The sequence below is a fragment of the Dama dama genome, chromosome 33, assembly GCF_033118175.1.
Source record: "Dama dama isolate Ldn47 chromosome 33, ASM3311817v1, whole genome shotgun sequence".
Lineage (NCBI taxonomy): Eukaryota > Metazoa > Chordata > Mammalia > Artiodactyla > Cervidae > Dama > Dama dama.
This window is the reverse complement of record NC_083713.1, coordinates 36,689,609-36,712,272: the sequence shown is the minus strand read 5'-3', so window position 1 is coordinate 36,712,272 and position 22,664 is coordinate 36,689,609. Positions and strand designations below refer to the sequence as shown.

Sequence of the window (22,664 nt, the reverse complement as noted above, 5' to 3'; positions counted from 1 at the left end):
TATTCACACATGGCACACTCATCCTGTTACATTATAATCTTCCACCCGGGAACAGTGACATTCTGCTCTCTTTATAAATGTCAAAGCGCCCTCTGCTGTCCAATTTGCAGAACTTGCATTTTCTAGTTTTGTAACAGGGAAATCCAGCAAATGGTAAAAGAAGTTCGGGGGATTCTCTGCGGAACTCTGCAGAAAAGTGAGTTCATCCCAAACACAATAAATTTTATTATTTAATTTTAAATCTCATTTGCTTTGTTTTTATCTAATTATAGGGCACTAATTTATAAAATATTGTATTAAAAAGGTCAAATAAGTAAAATAACCACTTGTTTGTTTTAACAAAGTTAACAGTAGAAATTAAAAATGACTGCATAACCAATTTTACCATAAGCCTATAAAATTAACATATACCAGATAACTGTATATTTTCTATAGTTAAATTATTTTTAATAGAAGAAAATGAATGTGGGCTTTGTGTCCCTCTGATATTTTCTAGGGACATGTGGTCCAGAGAAACATCAAAGTTTTCCAATAGTTTCTTGTTAGAAAATGACCAGTGACTTCAGAAAGCAGAACCATTACATCCAGCATTAAAATTTTATGAATAGTCTGAGAACTATTCAAATATCCTTTAGAAATTATTTTACTAGTGTGGGAAAAAAACAGATTATTGTATTAGTGTGGGTCTATCTTAATTATTAACCACTTTTTAAGGGGAAGCAGTTGAAAGGAGAAAGGAAGAAGAAATGCCAACCCCCGATGCAGAGGCATGACAAAAATGACTGTCCAGGACTGCCCACTAGGGAATTCTGATCTATCACCCCCAGGTTGAAAGAGAGATGTGATTAAAATCAGTTTCACGGTGGGCCACTCTTACTAATGCTAGTGCGTATTACCTGACAGGAGTGTTAAGGAGTAAAAAAGGTTAAAAACAATATATAAAGAATCTTTGTCTTAAAACTATAAATATTTATCATTTGTATCCACAAAAAATATTGTGCACTGAAAAAAATTATTTTAGAAATTGATTTGGAAATAAAACTTAGAGAAGTCTAATTTAAAATTAGAAATAATTCAAGCCACATTTTTTTCTTTTTGCATATGAAATTTCATATTTATAGAATGTGTGTAGCTTAAGTAATAAGTTTCTTTCAATGCTACCTTGGTAACTGTACTTGGAATCTTAACCTGATGTACTGAACTTCAAACTAAAGATTACACATTATCAATATCAGTAAGATGCACAAAATTGTGTAAATTGATATTATTGAATATTTTCAATATTGAATACTTTCATATTTATCCTGATTGTTAAGCTTGCCAAATAATAACAACGTAGGCAAAATCCTTCTACAGTTAATTTTGCAACAAAAACTTCTGTCAAAAGAATTCCAATAACTTCTTTGTGGGTAATGATTCTTTAAAAGTCATTTACATCAGTAATTCTTAGTTCTGAAGAACAACAAGAAAAGAAACAAGTAACTGGGATGATCTACATCTCTCAGGAGCAGGGTCAAGGCCTGAAGCGAAGGCATTATACTTTTGTTACCCATTCTTACTGTTCTGGAAAGGGTCAGCATGGATTGGATGAACCTGTTCCCAAGTCCACATAAGAAGTTCAGACCGCACAAGAACCTCAGAGCCTAGTAGCTGTTAAAGTCTTGAATGGCTGGAGTCCTCAGATTTGGTACAGCATGTTGTACATGTCCTCAGACTAGTATACACCTTAGCAGCCTGTACTTTTCTTCCACTGCACTTTGTGTAGCTACAGAGTGACTACTGCCTGGCTGACATGCCCATCATTGAAAGCTCCACTGGGGCAGAAGCCACTTCTGTTCCGTTTCATCACAATATTTACAGTGTTGAACTGAACAGCGCATGCCTGGCACACAATAGGAGTTTAATAAAGATTTGTTAAAAGGAAGAAGTGAAAGAAAGGGAAGTGAAAGAAAGGGAGGGAGGGGACCCCAAGAAGGAAAACAAACCCTTTCCTGTCCCTCAAGACCATTATTTTAAAATCCAGATTTTGTCACATGATGCGAATTTATGTTTTATATTAAATAGTAAGAAAACAGATTTTTTTCTTTTTTTGTAAGATGTACCTTGCATGGCTGTGGAATCCTTGATCCCTGACTAGGGATTGAACTCATGCCCCGCTGAAGTGGACTCTTGGAGTCCTAACCATGGGATCATCAGGGAAGTCCCAGAAAACAGATTAAAAAAAAAAGTTTTGCATTTAATTTTGTCCTTTCTGAGAGTCTGAATGTTTCACAGATACTGCAGGCTGACAAGATGCATTAGGCTGGCAAGTCTGATGCAAACCCTTCATTTGAGATGAAGATCGACTACCAGCCTCAGTCCTGGCTTTAATTCTTTCTAGTGTGAATTTAGAAAATAGCCAGTAACCCACAGAGATGTCAGGTAGCCTAACAAGGAAGTTTATTAAAATGTGAAAAATCCACATTCAGGTAGTAATTTTGGCATTCCCATACAATCATGATTTTTGAAAGAAAGCAGAGCTGCTGAAATTAAAAAAAAAAAAAAAGATCCTCTAGAATTCACGTGTGCTATTCTGTCCATTAAATTGTGGTCCAAGATCAGCAGTAGCAGCATCACCTGGGAGCAAGTGAAAAGGACAGAATCTGCATTTCAATAAGACCCCCCCCCCCTTCCCGGTGACTCATAAGCACATTAATGCTTCAGAAGTATCCCACTAAAAATACCCAACACCTTAAACAAACAAGGCTAAATTACAGGCAAGCTATAAAAAAACCTCGGTACTATTTATGACAAAGGATTGCTACCCTATACATTTAGCTAATTCACCTAAACCAGCAAGAAGAATATAAATGCCCTGAAAGGAAGGTAGGCAATTAGCAACAGCAACAACAAAAAGAATGAACTTGTAAAGACGTTTTTCATTGGAAATGAACAACTCAAATTCAGGTGTTAACATAGCAAATTGGTAAAGTTTAAAAACAGCATTGCCCACTCTTGTACAAGAGACTTCAGGACAGTAAGTATTCCCCTACACTGTTTGATACAATTTCCTGGAGTAAAATATGGCATTAAATATGAAATGCCTTAAAACTGTAGAAATCATTTGATCCAGAAATTTCAATTATGTAATATGTCTTTAAGAACTAAACTGCGTAGGGAGATATGTGAATTGAGAGTTTGGTGTTAGCAGACACAAACTATTACACAGAGAATGGATGAACAACGAGGCCCCACTCTACAGCACAAAGAACTACAGTCAGTACCCTGTAATAAACAAACCATAAAGGAAAAGAATATGAAAAAGAATGTATATATATACATATATAACTGGATTACTTTGCTGTAAGCAGTTATTGAGACAACACTGTAAATCAATCATACTTCAATAAAGTAAATTTTAAAGAATAAAACATAAATTTAAAAAGAATTAAACTGAGATATAAATACAAAGAGAGTTATTGCAGCATTATTCATGATGTAGAAATTTGGAAACATCCTAAATGTTCAAAAGGTGGTTAATTAATTAAAAAGCATTCAATAGATGGACTTGTTATTCAATTGTTAAAAATCGTGCTGTAGAAGAATATCTAATAAATATAGGAGAAATGCCATTGTATATAGACATCCAGGTATGTAAAAAAAATGAGAAGAACAAATACCCAAATATGAAGAGTAATGTATTTTATTGGGAAAGGAGGAGTGGTTTTTTTCTTTGTTCTCTGTTTTCCAAATTTCCTACCACACAGCTATATTACTTTTCTGAGCTGAAACAGCATATTTTGCAGTAGTGTGATACAGTCAGCTTATACTGGCCCACAGGAACAACTGTTAAATTTTCTGGAATTTTGTGGAATTTTATTAATGTTAAGCACAAGCATCTTTACAAATTAAATGATATGGACTTACTAACTAAATTATATTAAAACAAAGGTAATGAATACTTAAAACTCATCACTTTCTAATCATTTTTGTAGATTTTACAATCATCAGTGATGCTGAGGCTATTTAAGTCTATTGTCTCCATGTAATAAATGGCAAATAATGTACTGCACATCTATTCCCAACTTACTGTTCAGTGACATTATGTGGACGCTTGAAAGTAGCCATGGTGCGAGTATTTACACCATGAAGATGGCATATCCTGAACATCAGGGCTTTTTCTTTTCCCTACAGGGCCACTTGGTAAGCATTTACTAGTATACCACAGACTTCCAGCAACTATTTCTAGTGAAAAATGAACGTGGCCATTTGAGGGACAGAGGGGAAGGAGTGAAGGCGTCTCCTATTATGAGAAAAGTAGGGAGGGGAAACAGCTAAACTTGTTTCATTCTTCCAGGCCTGTTTCATATCAAAAGAGGTGGATATGGTAGTATCTAGTACCCAACACCAATTAGTTACTGAAATTCAAGCAAACTCCTGTTTAGCACCCTTTCATCTTCCTTTCTACAACCTTGGTTTTGGTTTCTACAACCCAGCCTAACCTTTCTGTGACACCCTAATCTGTGAAAAAGGGAAAAGGTAATACCTTCATTTAATTCTCAGAACTTCGGATGAGTCAAACTGATTCATGTATTTGAAAGTACTTTGAAAATCATGGGATGCACTTGTGATATTTATCACATGACAAGAGCCATGGACATCTTTATAAAATAAAATTGGAACTCAGTGTGTTCATATTCATAACATATTAATATTGCATTAGCTTTAAAAGATTTTTAGCCACAAAGAGCAATAATTTTCATTTAATCTCCTCCAGAAATATTATCTAAGTACAAATACAAAACCCCAAAGTCCAAATTTCCTCCCTCTGTTTAATAGATCCTAATGTTATCAATGCAACAATTCATTTTTCCGGAAGTAGTTAATTAGTGCATGTAAAGTATGTGTGTGCGCCAGGTACCTGAAACTATAGAAGAATCTGCAAAAGACGATTCCAATGAACTATTCTCTATGTCCCAGACCTCCAAAGCTGGCTGCTCCGTGGCTAAAAGGAGTGGCTCTTTGACTTCAAGACCATCTTCTTGTGATAAATTCTCAGACTCTGTGAACAAAAGTATTAGAAAGTAAATAATAGTGCCATGCAAGCTTTTATACAGTATACATAACTGTCATTGGTGTTTTGAAAACAAATAGGGGTTCCTAATAGAGATTAACCTGAATATACTTACATACTTTGAAATTCTAAACAGAATGCAGACTGCAATGAAATGCAAGTTTTTATACAACATAAAGGGCTGCTATTTTTATTTTGAAAACCAAGTGGGGTCTCTAGTAGAGATATGCCTAAATACACTTCAATGGTTTGACATTTTGAAAGGTTTGGAACATGTTTTTACATTCTGACACAGTATTTTTATTTTTAATATGAACACAGTGAGTAATTCTTTCGTCATGACTAAATTTTATCTAAAAAGCCGATACAATATTAAGTATTATGCTAATCATAAGTGTGATGATTTCCTGACCATCATCTTTAGGAAGTAAGCCACTTATTCAGTGATACAAAGTCACACATAAGACTGCATTAGTGAAAATGCAAATTTGGTGGTAGTTTTTCTTTAACTTGTGATCTTGCCATTTTTTTCTCTCACTGTGCATTCTACATGAGATGTACATATGCTTTAATGTCAGCCTACATTCATGTATTTTGAATTTCTGGAGATTTTTTAGAAATTTAATAAAATATTCTGATCATTCTTTTCTTTTTCCCTCTATTTCTTTCATCTGACCATTTTCCCCTTCAACCAACATGCACTGAGTGGTTTTTTTCAAATGCTTTTGTGGGTTACGAAGAAAAATAAGAGTTTTGCCCTTCTGAAGTACAATCTGTCGGAGACTGATGCCATAAAGAAAATTTCCTAAAAGTATTATTTTTGATTAACCTATCTTAAAGAATAAGGAGAAAATATGTGCTGTGTATGGAGAATTTCCTGAAGACAACTGTTCTGACTTTGGAGTTTGTCTTTAGATGAGAAGATTTGATAATATTCATAGGTATATATTAAGCATATTTGGGGTTTATAATAATAATAGGCAATTTATTTTGTGCTTTACTAATGTTAAATCATTTAATCCTAAAAATAATCCCAATGGTAAGTAATGTTACTATCCCCATTTCACAGAGGAGTAAATTGAGGCATAGAGTGGGCAGGTACTTGGTGAAAGTCACACATCCAGAGACATGAAGGAGCCAGAATTCAGTAAGTGTCAGGCTCCAGAGCCCAGTCTCCTGTATTAATCGGTGCAGGCCAGCTTGACAAAGCACCGTAGACCGAGTGGCTAAAGTAAAAAAAAAGTATTTTATCATATTTCTAGAAATTCGAAGTCTATGATCAATGTGCCAGCATTTGGTCTCTGGTGAGAGTTTATTTCTGAGATTGCTTAGCGTGACCTCCTCATGCATGGTGTCCTCACATGGTGGGGAAAGAGAGAGACAGAGACCTCATTTTTCTTCTTCTTCTAAGGCCTTGGGCCCATCAGACTGGGGCCTGCTCTGCTGACCTCATTTAACCTTGATTACCTCCTAAAGACAGACCTCCAGGTACAGTCACATAGGTGGCGGGGGCTTCAACCTCTGAATTTATGGGTTGAGGAGGGCACAATTTTGCCCACAGCAGCCCCTACCACATGAATAATCACAGCTAACTCTGTTCTGGGCACCAGGATTAGACTCCCCTAATAAGATGTACAGATCAGCAAACAATATTTAAATTCCTGAATCCCTGATTGGATTTTCCGAGGACATGAGAAGAAAGCCCTACTTGTTTGGAATGAGTTTGTCAGGAGTACCCTGACTGCTGGTAGGGGTAGTGAAAATGTAAGAATGCTGAATCCCAGATGGAGATTGTAAGTTCTATCCAACTTTTCAAAGAAGCATAGAGAACTTCCCTGGTTAAGTGGTTAAGAACCCGTGCTAATGCATGGGACATGGATTTGATTTCTGGGTCAGAAAGATCCCCTGAAGAAGGAACTGGCAGCTCACTCCAGTATTCTTGCCTGGAAAACCCAATGGAAAGAGGAGCCTGGCAGGCTACAGTCCATGAGGCCAAAAAGAGGCAGACACATAGCGACTCAGCCGGAGCCAGGAAGATTCCACGTGCTACTGGGCAATCAAGCCTGCATACTGCAACTACTTGAGTCCAGGAGCCCTGGAGCCCGTGCTCTGCAACAAAAGAAGCCACTGCAACGAGAAGCCCCCACTATACGCAACTAGAGAAAGTCCAGGCACAGCAACAAAGACCCAGTGCAGCCAAAAATAAATTAATTAATTTAAAAACTTAAAAAAAAACAGCTTAGAAACCCTAACCCTGCTCCCTGCCTTTGTAAGAGCCCATATATCTGGGGCAACATCTATCATCATCCACTTTGGTTGAAAGAAGGAAAGCCCCAAATTTAAGGGGATCCTGTCAGGACACCAGGGAGGGTGAAAAGAATGATAGACAATTAATTGATTCCATGGGCCTTTATTCCTTTTATAAAGTGCTTGACCTCCGCCAGCCAATGTAAGTCCACAGGCAGGAGGAATTTGGATAAACTAGTCCCTAAGCCATTCTGAAATACACACTTAAAGACAATCATAGTCATGACATATAATAAGGAAAGTAAAGAGGAAGTTTTGTGAATATTAGACAGATGTACGTGATAAGGTGCATTATTACCCAGCTATTACACATGCAATCTTCACCTAGGATTGCTATTGTTCAAAGAATTAGAATTTGAAAAATCAAATAAGACTTCTAAAAAGGCACCAAAATATCTTAGAAAGAAATATGTTGTATGTAACTTGTTGCTCTGCCCCAACAACCACCCCTCCAAAAAAAGAAAGCAATGTAGCCAGACAATATGATACTTTTGAGCCAATCTTCTAGTTTTTTTCCCAAACTAGTACACAGCTGTAAGATGCGTAGTTACCCTCTACTTTGGAAGATGGATGTAACAAGGTCTTTTGTGATCTGCAAGGCTGCTCTTTCAAATATCCCTTGATACACTGAGACCAAAATTTCCCAGGGAACAAAAAAATCAAGACTGTAGCCATTTCAAAATTCAAGTCTAGAATGTCGTCATGGATGGAAATGGTCCCATGTGGTCTTGAAAGGGAACTCATCATAAGGTGTGATCTGCACTGGAGTCTGGCTCATCCTTGAGGGATAAGGGAGACATTTGGCCCCATCATTGTTTGTAAATTTGACCTGAAGTCTCTTTAGAAGTAGCAGATTGGGGCTACTAGAGTTATGCTATAGAAATAATAGCTGGGTCATAATAAATAAATGCAAAAAAAAGAGAACACAACTATAATCTTGATATTGCAAGCAAGTAGTACCATTGAGCTCCCTCCAGAGTACTAAAGCAAACTCAAGATGCTTCCTATTGACAGGGAATTTTCCTTATACAATTAAACTTTGCTATGGAAATCGAAAAAATGACAGTAGGAACTGAGGGAATTGCTAGTGAACAAATCATGGAATTACTCCTGGCTTTTGAAAGCTGGATTGACCATCTTTGGCTGAATGAATCCCTTCAAATCCCTAAATGATTTCAGAGAGAAGGGGGAGTCTCTTGAGCTTTTCACTTTGTGGCCATTTCAAATTTATGACACCACACAGCATTTGTTTTGGGGTGAAACAAAAAGACTTGCAACAAACATGGATGGCACTTTACTTCCCATGGTTCACTTACACACAAGTTTATTAACATTAATTTTGTGATTCTTTAGGGCTTTTTAGTATCACACAGTAAAAATATTTGTCTATATATACACATAAATATGTAAACATTATTTTATACATATATATGCACACTATATATATATATACACACAGATATATATGTGCATATATATAGTGTATATTTCTAACTACTGAGAAAAATTAAGCTATTTCATAAATAATACAACATAAAATCATAATATACTCTTTGGTCTAATAATTTGGTAATTATCTGTTTTTTCTTTTGTATAAGTAACTTAGAACACTGTTTCTTATTCCATTAGGAAGTATGGTGTATGGAAACAGGGACTGCATATGTCTCATTTAAGTCCATATCCCCAGCACCTGGAGCAGTGTCTGCTATATTGTTGGTACTCGTTACACGTTGATTGAACGCCTAACTGAATAAAAGAAGTGAAGTAAGCTGGAAGAAGCACAAGCTGGAATCAAGGTTGCTGGGAGAAATATCAATAACCTCAGATATGCAGATGACACCACCCTTATGACAGAAAGTGAAGAGGAACTAAAAAGCCTCTTGATGAAAGTGAAAGAGGAGAGTGAAAAAGTTGGCTTAAAGCTCAACATTCAGAAAACTAAGATCATGGCATCTGGTCCCATAACCTCATGGGAAATAGATGGGGAGACAGTGGAAACCGTGTCAGACTTTATTTTTTGGGCTCCAAAAAGACTGCAGATGGTGACTGCAGCCATGAAATTAAAAGACGCCTACTCCTTGGAAGGAAAGTTATGACCAACCTAGAGAGCATATTAAAAAGCAGAGACTTTACTTTGCCAACAAAGGTCCGTCTGGTCAAGGCTATGGTTTTTCCAGTGGTCATGTATGGATGTGAGAGTTGGACTGTGAGGAAAGCTGAGCACCAAAAAATTGATGCTTTTGAACTATGGTGTTGGAGAAGACTCTTGAGAGTCCCTTGGACTGCAGGGAGATCCACCATCCTAAAGATCAGTCCTGGGTGCTCATTGGAAGGACTGATGCTGAAGCTGAAACTCCAATACTTTGGCCACCTCATGTGAAGAGCTGACTTATTGGAAAAGACCCTGATGCTGGGAGGGATTGGGGGCAGGAGGAGAAGGGGACGACAGAGGATGAGATGGCTAGATGGCACCATTGACTCGATGGGCATGAGTTTGAGTAAACTCTGGGAGTTGGTGATGGACAGGGAGGCCTGGCGTGCTGTGATTCATGGGGTCACAAAGAGTCGGACACGACTGAGTGACTGAACTGAACTGACTGAAGCTTGAAATGATTACAATCCATTTAAATTATATATAATTGTGTACAAATTATAACAACTATATATTGGTAACCATTCATTGCCAACTAAATTTTAATTTGTCTTTCATTTGATACTTCTTTAAAATATAGGATACATACTCTGTAAAAAAAAATAAGGTGGCAGTTAATACTATATTTACAAATAACATGTGAAAGAGCTATGCTATTTGTATTATTATAATTGAACACTTTCAAAAACTCACAGAAAATAATATTGTGATAATTAGCAATTATAGACCTTTTATCAAATGTTTAATAAATTCCTCAAAGTATTATATGAATGTCCTGAAGACTCTGCAGCATAATTGTAATAACCACTAAAATATTTTCTTCCAATTTATTTGTCTAAGCAATGTTAAAAGGATCTTGATAAAAATCTCAGACAATCCCTTTGTTTCCAAAATAAGATGGAAAATGGAAAACATGTTGGACGAGGAGTCAGCTGCCAATATTCTAGCCCAGCTGGTTGAGTGTTGTGGTCTTTGGGAGGTTCATCTTTTCCCAGGCAGCAGTTTCCTCATTTGTAAAGAGAAGAAAACAGATCTGAAATTCTGATTCTAAGTATCCTTTTTTTTGGCACCATATCTATAGGCTTCATTAAACTCTCAATCACTAGGCAAAACAACAAAGCTGTCCTTTGCAGAATTAGCAATACCTGTATTGCCTTCATAGCAATCGGTGCCTGTTAACTCCCGGGCGAGCTCATCATTTCCCGTCTGCCTCAGAATAGTCAGAAATGTAGAAAACCAGTTTTCTTTCTGCACAATCCTTTTCAGTAGCTCTCTTACCCCTGCTTCATTTCCATTATTTTCTGCAGTAGAAACCTGTTTTAAGAGAAAAGTAGAATTAAAGAAGTCAAACATCTTATGAATAAATTTAAACAGAAACTAACCATTAGAAAAATTGAACCGTATGTGTAAAGGTTCATAATAAAACAAAGAAAACATCAATGCCACTTGCAGAAGTTCTGGATTCTAGAGGGAGGAAATTTGCTGGGCCAATCCCCCTTTTAAATGTCCACCATTTTTTAAAGCTTTTGAGATATTCAAACCTGACATAGGAAACAGATGTTTTACCTCTATCATTCTGAATAAGGGGTGCAAAAGAATGTGTCTTTAATCTCTACCTACATTATGTCTATTTGCATCAATTTCCTTCTGTATATCTAGGACTTGCTATTTCTTTTCAACTCACGGAATCTATAAATAGGAAATCAAACATTTGTTATTCAACCTCTCTTTCTTGACTCTTACCATTATGGAGTAAGTAATCACCATCACAGCTTTATATTCTTTAATATTTGTGCTATTTATCATTACTATGATATTTTTTCTTAAATTTGTGTTTACTTACTACTATAAGAAATGTATTTCTATATATCTATTTTAAAAATAGGGAAGAATTATTTGTATATCCATTCATTCCTATCTTAAGCCTTCATTTAATTTCTTTTATAGATTAATCTAGCAAATCTTTTAAAATGTGAATCATTTGTGTAATCATTATTATAATGAATCCCCCCAATTCTTAATATAGAGCCAAACATTTAGAGAAAAGATCACATTTAGACCAGAAAGAAATTAGGTAGAACACAATCAGTTTGCTGTGCCATTAGGCAAACCACTTCACCTCTCCAGACTTCAGTTTCTATATGTGTAAAATTAAGCAATGGAAATGAAATTTCAGGGTTCGTCTGTCCTAGTTGCAGGTTAGAATCACCTGAGAACTTTAGAAAATACTGATATCTGAGACCTGCCCCCAGAGATTCTCATTTGTCCATGTTGGGAAACCAGAAATTTTTTTCAAAAGCATCTCTTGATTCCAGCCAGCAGCTTAGCTAAGAAATAGTGACTTACATACCCTCAAAGGTCCATCTCAACATTTATCCATCTTCTAGTATAATATGGACCTTTTGACTAGATTGTTTCCTGCAAATGTCCTATAAACATTCCCATAACCATCTAATATCAGGAATTTGCATTTTGGAACAATGCTTGGTACAAATTCAGTGTTAATTATTATTATAGGTAACCAGGAAAATTATCTATCTTTATAAATGTTTCACCAGCAGATACTACTCAGTACAAGATTATACTGCATATTTCTACCCAGTGGATATGTTCATTTCATTAGCTAATAGTTAATTATAAAGGTTTTGCATATATCGGCCCAACAACTCTGAAGAAGATACCGACATTAACCCATTTTACAGATCAGAAATCCAGGGCTCAGAGAAGTCCAATTACCTCCCTAACATCATAAAGCTAGTAAATGGCAGAGGTAGAATTTGATCTCAGGCAACTGGCTTCAGAAGTTGAATGCTGCCTTCCTGAATTATAGCTGGTAATTGTCTCTAATTTTAAATTCATTTTTTGACAAGAAGTGGTTAAAATGACAATAAAATTTAAGCAATTTCTGCCTCATAGCATTTCTAAGCAGATTCTCGCTCATTTCCTACTTTTCTCTAATTTAATTAACTTTCTAGTGGAAATTCTTTGCCTTCTCGGGTGTTTGTAACATTTTTATTATTATCTACTAATTTAAGCAGTAGTCACTAAAGGTGCTAAATGAGACTGGCTTGAGTAACTTCTTTTAACTCAACTATTCCATTTTTAATTATTTCAGCCTTTAATCAGCTTTGAACTCATTCCACAGAAGTAATCAGGAAGCATTTCTCTAAAATGAACAAGAGACGCACTGTAATAAATAGTTATATTTTTAAAAGCTAATATATCCACTAAATTTTCTTTGACTATTAATTAGTTATTTCTTTGAGTATACAGTGATTCATATTTGTCAAGTTTGCTTTGTCCTTACTCAGTTCAGGAATTTGAGAAGTATTTTGCCATTATTTCCTACAAGTATTTTTATTATTTTAATGTGGAACTACATAAAATACCTGTGCAAGTTCTGAATTTTTAAGAAATCTTCCTAGTTTGGATGCTGGAAGGTATATAAATTTCCTTTAAAGCAACCATTAAATTTTTTAAAATTAATCTGTTCTCCTAAAACATAGGAAAAAATAAGCTCCCAATACATACACTTGATCATTAAAATTCTTGGGAAGTGAATATTTACACTTGAGACTGAAACAGGATATATATAATGATTCCCACTCATACATCTTCCCCACTTAACGTATTCTCTTGACTATGCAGTTAAAAATGTCTATGGATACATTATTAACTGATATATGGAGTGAAAATAAATATGAATTTGTGGGTAACACAGTTCAGTGATTTCTGAATTCTTTGATCTAGTTTTTTGTAACATACAATAGTAGGGAAAACAATGATATTTCTTTTAAACCTTGGATAGCCAACACAGTTGTAAAGTTCAATAAAAATGGTTTTTCTCCCTCAGAATAACCTCAGATATCTATTTAAAAGTAATGGTGACTTTTTAACATAGCAGAACTAACCCTCAGTACCAGTAAATCAGGAAACAAACTCACATTAAAAGCAAAGAATTTTAAAGAACAAGTTCTCTCCAAAAGCTAATGTCTTTCTGAATGAATAAGCACTGTCACACAGACATAACTAACTTCTTATTAGTACTTTTTATTACTAAAAAAAATCTTATCCATCCTAACTTAGGTGGCAATACAATGAGCTGGAAGGAGACTGACCCCAATACTCAACTTCATGTAAATAGAACTGGGTGGTTTCTAGCTGGACTGGTGATGCTATCTCTGATTCTTTGTATAAATGAAAGGTGTATAAAGTCTTCCAGGACTATAGATGTTTAATGCTTTGAACTGGACGGGGCTGAAATATGCAGTTTACCTAAGCTGTTAAGACACTACAGAAATGTTTATATGATCCAGAGTTCATGGCTGTCTAAGTCATGGATGTACTAAGGTGCCACTTAGCAGCCTAAATAGAAGCAGGTCAGTACAGGGGCAGCCCCTTACTGTTAGGGATCATTCTATTATAATGTTCTATAAAGTCATTCTTGTATTTATTAATGAGTCTCCAGCATTTACAATGAAGGCAATGGCAACCCACTCCGGTACTCTTGCCTGGAAAATCCCATGGAAGGAGGAGTCTGGTGGGCTGCCATCTATGGGGTCGGACACGACTGAAGCGATTTAGCAGCAGCAGCAGCCAGCATTTACAATAGTACCTCACATATACTAGACATTTTTTACCTATTTGTTAGAAGAATGAACACAGATAAACACTGCATCATAAACTCCATGAAAGCACAGGCAGTATCTGTATTATTCTCCAATCTTTTCAGCACTAACTTGGTGTCTGGTGCAACATGCCACTCCATATTTTCAAATGGAATGAATGAATAATTAATCAATTAAATCAATTTATTTGGGTATCTGCTGGTCACAAAACTAAATCTAGGATCACTTTTAGAAGCACTTGTGTAAGAGGGACAGGGATTGGGTGGTGGAGGTGGAAATCCTAAACTAAAATACAGACCAAGTAGAAAATGTCAACTGGAAAACAGGAAAAGAAAAAAATAAAATATTTTGGGAATTCCCTGGTGGTCCAGTGGTTGGGACTCAGTGCTCTTATTTCTGGGGCCCTGGGTTTAATCCTTGGTTAGCAAACTAAGATTCCACAAGTCATGTGGTGAAGCAAAAATATTAATTAATTAATTATTTTTGGAAGTCCTAATTTCTTAGTTAAATGCTATTTTAAGATGTCAAAAAAGCAAACTTGGAGATCTTATATTCATTATCCAACCATTCCTCCTCCCCGCCCCCTTGATGCCTGGCAAAGCAATTCATTACACCAAGCATTTTCATTTTTCATTCTGGACAACTTCTTGGAAATTAATCCAATCAATTAATACTTATTAAGCACCAATATCATACTTAATTCTAACTAGGGCCTGGTTTCATCCTTAGATGAAAAACAGTTTCTTCCTCAACTCACAGTTGAATCCATGGAATTTAGGAGGCAGATCTCAATTTCAACACAAGACATTTACCTTAGTCCTTGAAACTTTAAATTCACAAGAAAATATAACCAAATAAATAATAGAAGTCATCATCATATCAAAACAGCTCTTTCTTATTAATAAAGCTTTTTCATAAACACTGTATCTCACTCATGTTCACTAAATACTGTGAATGAGAGAGGAAATTACTATTATACCCATTTTCATAGTACATTTAGAGTCAGGAAACTTAAATAATTTGGCCCAAAAGAATAGAGATGGTAAGAAACCTAGATGTCAAAATCCAGGTCTTGCCATTCCAAATTCCCATGCTTTCCTCACTACACTTTTCTGTAATACGATAAACATTCCTCAAGGAACCCATATCAACATGCTATGGATTCTCCTAAACCTAGTGTTTCCTTCCCATCATCCGCCATTGCTTCCTTTTGAGACAGATGGTATCTTTAAGAATGATGTGCCAGGATATCACACAGACACTACTGCTCCTTAGAAAGTCTCCATATATTGCTCCTCCATTCTCCCTTATAAGAGAGAAATTGGGTTGCTTTGGCCTTAACTGCTACCAGTACACAAATGTCCTTTTACTGTATATCTTCTTTGTATCAAATCCCTTGCATTCCTGCTAGCTGCCTCCAAGCTTGCCAGAATCAAGAACTTGGATAAAATCTAGCTGGCGGAAATTCAATCCAGGCAAGACAAAAGTGATGCTGATAGGCAGACGTATTTAGAGTAAATAAGGAGAAGTGCTGTTTCACTGGCAATCGGGACATCATACCCACCAAACATAAACAGCTTTGTGGTGTTACTGGACTCTGTTGCTTCTGGACTTCCTAACAGCTACTGTGGCTGGAAATGCCATCTTCCATCTCCAGCTGGCTTGAAGGCTGCATACTGTCTTCCAAATTAAGATTCTGCCACAGTGATGTACACATTTGTCATATCCAGCTGGACTACTATAATGCGTTCTAGCTGGTTCTCAATATACAAAACTACGTAAACCTTACTGACAACAGTGTAAAGTTATTTACTTGTTGGGAAAACCAGTCATCAAAATTAGATACACACTTAGGTCTTTGGACAGGCCCTATGGCTGTCGAGTTGACAAAGGAACATTAGTTTTAGTCACTAAAGATCAAGTCACATCATATGCTGATAGGAGTCCTGTGCCCAGAACTTTGTAATGAGGATACATACAATTGATGAACTAAAAAGAAAAAAAGAAAGAAAATGTCAAAAATCACAGCATGGTAGACTTTGACCCCCCAAAATGGGTTTATTTGCCTACATGCCTTTCAAAATAAAACTTTCACTGTAAACTCTAAGTCAGATTCAAATAGGACAGAGTTTCTATATGCCACAGTACTTCCTTATTCACTGAAAAACAATGAACAATAAAACGCTAAGTGTAATCTCCTGTAAAATTCTTCCTGTCAAAATGGCACCTAAAAAATCCATTATTTTTCTATTAAAGTGGAAAATTACTACTGGCTACATATTTTTTCAATTAATTATCTCCAATTTTTTATTCCCAAAGAATGCTGAAACTTTGATTAAAGAAAAAAAAAAAGTGTGTGTGTGTGTTTGTGTGTATGTAGTATGTAAATTCCCCATTTGGACCAAAATTGAATGGCATAGTGCATAGTATAGGCCAGAGATTGGAAAACTTTTTGTTTAAAGCCCAGATAATGAATATTTTAGGATTTGTGGGCTATATGACTCTATGTTCAAATGCTCTTAATGCGCAGGAGCAATCACAGCATGTCAATGAATGAGCATAGCTGTTTCCAATAAAACTTTCTTTATGAACTGAAAATTTTAAAATTTAAACATCATTCTTAGCTTTCGGTTGGATTTAGCATGGGTCATGGTTTGCTTATCTCCGTTCTATGCAACTACATATAATACGACATAAAATTTCACACCATCAGGAACTAAATCCCTACCTCTACCACTGTCTTCCACTTTGGGCAGGTTATTTAAACTGCCTCAGTCTACTCATCTGTAAAATGGCACAGTTAATAATACTAGATTATTAACTAATAACTCAATAGATTATTGTGAGCATGAACTCTAATAGGTTTTGCAAATGAATCTAATTGCACAGTAAGTGTTAAATAAATGCTGTCTATTAGCATACATTATTTTCTAGAGTTCTTTCTTCTTTAGCTCATTTCAGTTAAAGAATTAGAAAAAATAGCTGCTTTGTGTTTAAATTTGCAAAATTATGTTTTTAAAAGCCTAGACATTCTCAAGGAAGGAGGGAACCAAATTTACCCAAAGATGTCGAAAAGCATTTGGAACGGGGCAAATGGAGGAACAACACCAAGTAGCAATATCTGCCTTTAAGTCCAGCTCCATTTGAACTGACACCTACCCGATTTCTGTCTTCAATAGTCAACAGGTTCTCCGCCACACATTTATCCAAGACATCCGCAACCAGAAGCTTGTCCACCAGTGTGGGCTGAAGCAGGTTCAGCAGTTGGAGACACTCATCGTGAGCGTTCTCAGATGATGGAGAAGGCAAGTCCGTGAGCTCTGGGTTCACATAGCGGGCGGCTAAAGGGTTGCCTGCTTGCCGGAGGGCCTCTACGAACATCCTAGCCCAGCCGAGCGGCCAGCTCCCCCTCTCCAAGGTGTTCAGAAGCAGATCAGCTGCCTGAATGTCCCCATTGGTTGCGGCCGTCCTCTGAATATGCTCTTTCACTTCTGGAGATAGAAAAGTCAGGTAGTCCAGCACTGGTTCCACCTGGATGTACCTTTTCACTCTGGCCCTGAAACATGAGATGAGATAGCAGAAATTCTTGTCTGCGAAACTCCCTTCCGACGACATCCTTCTTCCTCAGAGGTGGGAAAAGATTCTTCCGGGTAGACGGAAAAGTTGTTCTCACTCAACTCAGCGGATGATTAAGTGTCTTCGCTGCTGCTTCGGAGCCGCAGGGCCTGCAGCGACGCGCCTGACGACAGGGTTGCCTGCAGGACCCCCAGGCGGGCGCGCGGGGGCGCGGTGGCACCTGGGCAGGTGGGCAGGTGGGCAGGTGCGCGGGACACGGCGGCGGCGGCGGGCGCTCGCGTGAGCCGGGGACCAGGACGCCGGCTCTGCTCACTCGGGTAGGAGTTTCGAGGCCAGCCTTCCGCCAGGCAGTTATATAGTTTGCCTGACTTCGGTTTCTGTTTCGATTCTCTTCTTCAGGACTTTCCACACGTAATCCGCTGGGCTGGGAGCGTCTGTTTGGTCGGGGAGGAGCCACCTTTTGGTCGGTTCTGGTAAGGACAGTCCTCTGGCCCTGTGGGAAACAGAAACGGAAAGCGAATTCTCTCTTCCACGGAGTAAGACAGTAGCGCTTCAGCATTGCCAGCGGGTATTTTGTCGACTTTGCAGGGTTCGGCCTGAAAATTCAGGCTTCTCGCCCCGCGACTGTCTCGCACCAGCCCTTGTCAGCTAAGATCTGCAAGCGTGATTGGAGACTTCCCAGCCCAGAGGTGGAGAGAGAGAGACGGCCGCAGACCCTGATGTCAACAGGAAGTGATTAGGCTTGACTGGCGAATGCAGGCAGCCCCCAGCCCCGCCCGAGCGTGAGATTACGGGGACAAGCAGAGAGATGATACTAAGAAGACATCTTTTTGGAGAGATGTAGCCCCCCAGGGTGAAGTGCGCTCTTTCCAGGATAAACCTGCCCTCCTGTGGGTCCCCAAGAAGTAACTCTTTCCTCTGGGAATTTGTGGGTGGGTATGAAAAAGAGCAAGTAATGATAAACAGTTAATTAACTTTATTACCTCACGCGTAGATTGTACTGTTTATTTGGCTTTGACCAAGGCCTGGTGACAGACGCGGAAGGACTTCAACTACCAACTCAGCTTAGAAGGAAGCCAAGACTGAAAGGTTTCTCTCTCCCAGTATGTAAGTTCCCCATATTCTTTAATAGACAACTTTCCTTTAATAAAACAAAACAAAATCCCCAACAACTTATTTTTGATGTAGCTGCCATTCTTTTCTTGGATTCAATACAGCAAGTTTTGGCTGAAGCAGCCAGGAACTTAATTAGCAACTAATGTACCAACTTGTAGTAAACATCAACATTTGTCTATGTCATGAGGAAAAAAAAAGACACCCACACTGAAAAATGGCAGCTTTGGTTCAGTACAGAAGCCACATAAATGTGAGTCCTTTGGGTTGCTACTCACCCTGTCTGCAGCCCTGGGTGACTATGGGTGGTAGTTTTATCTGCTTCATAATGAGAACCTCATGGTCCAGAATTATATGGAGGTGGAAGGGGTCATTTAGACCACTGAAAAGATATATTTAGGCAAAGTAATCAGTTGGTGGGCTTCCCAGGTGGTTCAGTGGTAAAGAATCCACCTGCCAATGCAGGAGATGCAAGAGACACTGGGTCGGGAAGATCCCTGGGTCGGGAAGATCCCCTGAGAAGGAAATTTGCACCCACTCCGGGATTCTTACCTGGAGAATCCCGTGGACATGGGTTAACAATGCACTTTCAATGAAGTTTGGATAGGCCAGAGAAGTTTGGTGGTGTTTTGCACTGGGTAAGAGAAATACAGAATCTTTGTTTACTGGAGGCATAGAAAATATCCAATTCAATACGTTATAGCTGTTGTCTTATTTTATTTGCTATGGAGGTATATTATTTGCTATATTATGTAGCTAGTAATAGCTTTTTTCTCCCTGGGAATTGTAATATGCTTAAAGAAAAGACATTTTTACACAGGACCAGTACAATATTCTGCATATATGTAGGCCCTTGCTGATTTTCCACCTGAATGGGAATTTTATTGCCTTAACTCTAGCAACTGGCTTAATGTCAACACACATAGTGAAAGTTGCTGAAGTGAAATAAAACGTTGAGCTTGCAAGTGAGCCTGGTTTATGCTTTTCTTTGCTATCTCTTCATAAAATAATACCATATCTTTATTTACTTTGGGAAGTTTATCTTGTAGGTAGAAGATAAACACATTATATGCTTAGTTACATGTATACAGAATTATCTGTTAAGGTCCACCTCTCCCTCCCCCCTTTAGTTGCTTGCAGGTTGTATTCAGTATTTCAAAGCCAAAACAAACAAACAAACCAAAAAACATTGTGTCCCATGATACTCATCTTTAGTCCTTTAGTTTCAAACATTGGGGAATAAAAAGAGGTTGCTGATTAAATGTAGAGAAATAATGTCATCTTCTTAATGCCACGAAATTGCTGTCCTGGTGAAAGATGATCAAAAGTGGAGGTTTTAAGTGTTTGGTATTTAGATTATGTCATTCATTCATTCAATCACTTAAAAAAATATTCAGAACCTACTCTGTGACCAGTGTTGCACTAGGGTCAGTTTATAAAACTTAATAACGTTCCTATTTTTATGGATGTCGCATTCTAATAGGAGGAGGAAGACAGGAAACAAATAATAACCAGAAAATATACAGGGTGCCAGGGGAGGATAAGTGCATGAGGACTTTCGTAACATCTAAATAATAATGCACATTGCAGTTTCACGGGTGCTTTTGCATATAGATGCCCTCTTCTGACCCTCACCGTTAGCATCATATAATACCCATCAATAATAATACATGTTTACTCCAGGTAAGAGTCACCTTGCTGGATGAAGATTGAGTGAGGAGAACTGATTTTGAGGGAAAATAGAAAGAAACCTCTATTTTTAGGAATCTGCCATAGTCTTGATTGGGCCATTGCTGAAGGAAAGAAGTTGGGGTACAAGGAATCTAATCTCTCAAAATGTATCCTTTTTCTTCTGTATTTTCACAGCATGGTTTCATTTATTTTCTCCTTTTTATTTTAATAGAGATTTTCTCTGTCAAGTTTATTCAAATAGTTTTCATTTATCATCCTCCTCATTGCTTCTTAATGTAAGTTTCTGTTTCCTTTCTCCTTTGAGCTAGGAAATCATACTGACCTATATCTTTTCCTTTTTTCTTGAGCTGCCCTTTCTTTTTAAACCCCAAATAAATAAAAAACCCAAAAGAAATATTTCCATCTCTATCAGTTTTAAAAGTCACCTTTTAGCATTTTGTTTTTTAAATAGTCACTCAGGAAGATACTAGATAACAGGTTCTTGCTGTTAACCACCTTACCAATTGAGTTTTCTACTATTAAGAAGTAAGAAAAGTCAAAACTGCCATGTCTTCAACAAACTAGAACTGCAATTTAATGGCCACACATGGCAGTCATGCCTTTTCCAAAGAAAATGATAATAATTTAATTTGATGGGAAAATACTTCTAGAATTGTCATTCTGTTTTTTTTCACTTGTTTACTAAATTGTATCAAGAAAGACCCTACTCTGTGTAATTTAAAGTTAGATGCCCTTCCACTGGCAGAATAGGGTTGTGATTAGGCTTAGAGACTGTGAGCTCAGGATATCAGGCTTTACATCTCAGCACTGCCTCTTTATTGCTCTGTCATCTCAGGAAAATAACCTCAAATTTCTCAGTTGTAAAATGAGAATAATGATGATATTTGTACTATGTTAAAAGGTTGTTGTAAGCACTTAGCCCTAATGCCTGGCACGTTACACTTACCCTTTACTTGGCTGCCAGCAATTTCTTTGGACAAATAATGAGTAAGAGATAGTACTAGCACTCAAATAATACACAATTTATAGAGGAAATAACTTAGTTATATGCATAAACATTATATAATAACTGGCCATCTAACTTGAGTTTTTACACAGTATCCCTTTCTGCAAGAAGCAGAAGCTGATAGGTTGATGCAGCAGAAAAGTTTGAAAGGATACTGTTTGTATTTCAAAAATATAAATAAGTCAAAATAGAAAAAAATAACAAAGTTTACTAGGTCGTGATAACCATTTCCCAACTATTTTCAAAAATTCAGTTTTAAAGTTTTAGTTTTAAGTGTGCACTTTTGAAAGCTTTTCAACACAAATATTTGGGCAAAAATATCAGGTGTCAGTGATATATTTTCCAAACATCCATTTTTTCTAAATGCTTCCTCCATAGCTTAAGTCCTTTTAAAATTTTACTTGCATATTTGCACATCTTTAAAACAACACCTTTGCCTCAAAAGCATAGATTGACTGGGCTTCTTTTATTTTACAATAAATGTTCAAGAGCAAGCTACAGTCAAATGTTGGTAGAGTGCCTTGTCTTTTCCTTGAAATCCTGGTTGGCATTTAGCTGATGGGCACTGTGGGGTTAGCAGTCTCAGCCTGGGTCCATTCTGATTGAAGAGTGGCTGTTCTAATTGGTTACTACCCATGCCATATAGCTAGTTAAATATTTTTATTTCTCTTCTGCTCTTATACAGCTGACAGAGTCTTCAAGTAGGGACAGAGACATGAGTTATTGCTGTAGAATGAATTATTGAAGTCAAATATTGAGATAAATCCAACCAGACTTCTGAATTGCTAAATAAGAGAGTTACACTAAGATTTAAAAAATAAAGCATTGTCAATTACAAGTTATTTTTATTATTAATGCACTAGATTATATCAATTACTTTTAAAAATCTTGTTTCATCTTTATCTCATCCCTTACTTTTAAGTTTTTGTTTGTATTTTATGGTATGTCATAATTGTACATGTAAAGAAAATGTATATTTATATATATATTAGGGGGTTCATGTTCAAAGCTTTTAGCTGATAGGGATCAAGAATAAAGTACTTGACCTCAACTCTAGAGAGCTTCCTAAGGGCTAGTTCAGTTCAGTCACTCAGTCGTGTCCGATTCTTTGCGACCTCATGGACTACAGCACACCAG

At 37.1% G+C, this 22,664-nt stretch overlaps 2 protein-coding genes across 3 annotated transcripts in view; one reads left to right on the top strand and one right to left on the bottom strand.

The window, feature by feature from the left end:
- IFIH1 (interferon induced with helicase C domain 1) overlaps positions 1-18,193 on the bottom strand; it is a 55,942-nt gene extending 37,749 nt beyond the window's left edge. The window contains exons 1-3 of the mRNA XM_061135485.1: positions 17,300-18,193; positions 10,658-10,826; positions 4,901-5,041 (exon numbers count right to left, since the gene is read on the bottom strand). Of these exons, the coding sequence (XP_060991468.1) occupies positions 4,901-5,041; positions 10,658-10,826; positions 17,300-17,755 (766 nt within the window). The 5' untranslated portion in view covers positions 17,756-18,193. The remainder of the gene's footprint in view (positions 1-4,900; positions 5,042-10,657; positions 10,827-17,299) is intronic.
- Positions 18,091-22,664, top strand: part of GCA (grancalcin) — a 42,704-nt gene continuing 38,130 nt past the window's right edge. The window contains exons 1-2 of one of the 2 annotated variants that reach the window (XM_061135488.1): positions 18,091-18,189; positions 18,305-18,823. The gene's annotated coding sequence lies outside the window, so the exon portion shown is untranslated. Of the gene's footprint in view, positions 18,824-22,664 lie in introns of both variants that reach the window. The other variant, XM_061135487.1, reaches the window with a different exon arrangement.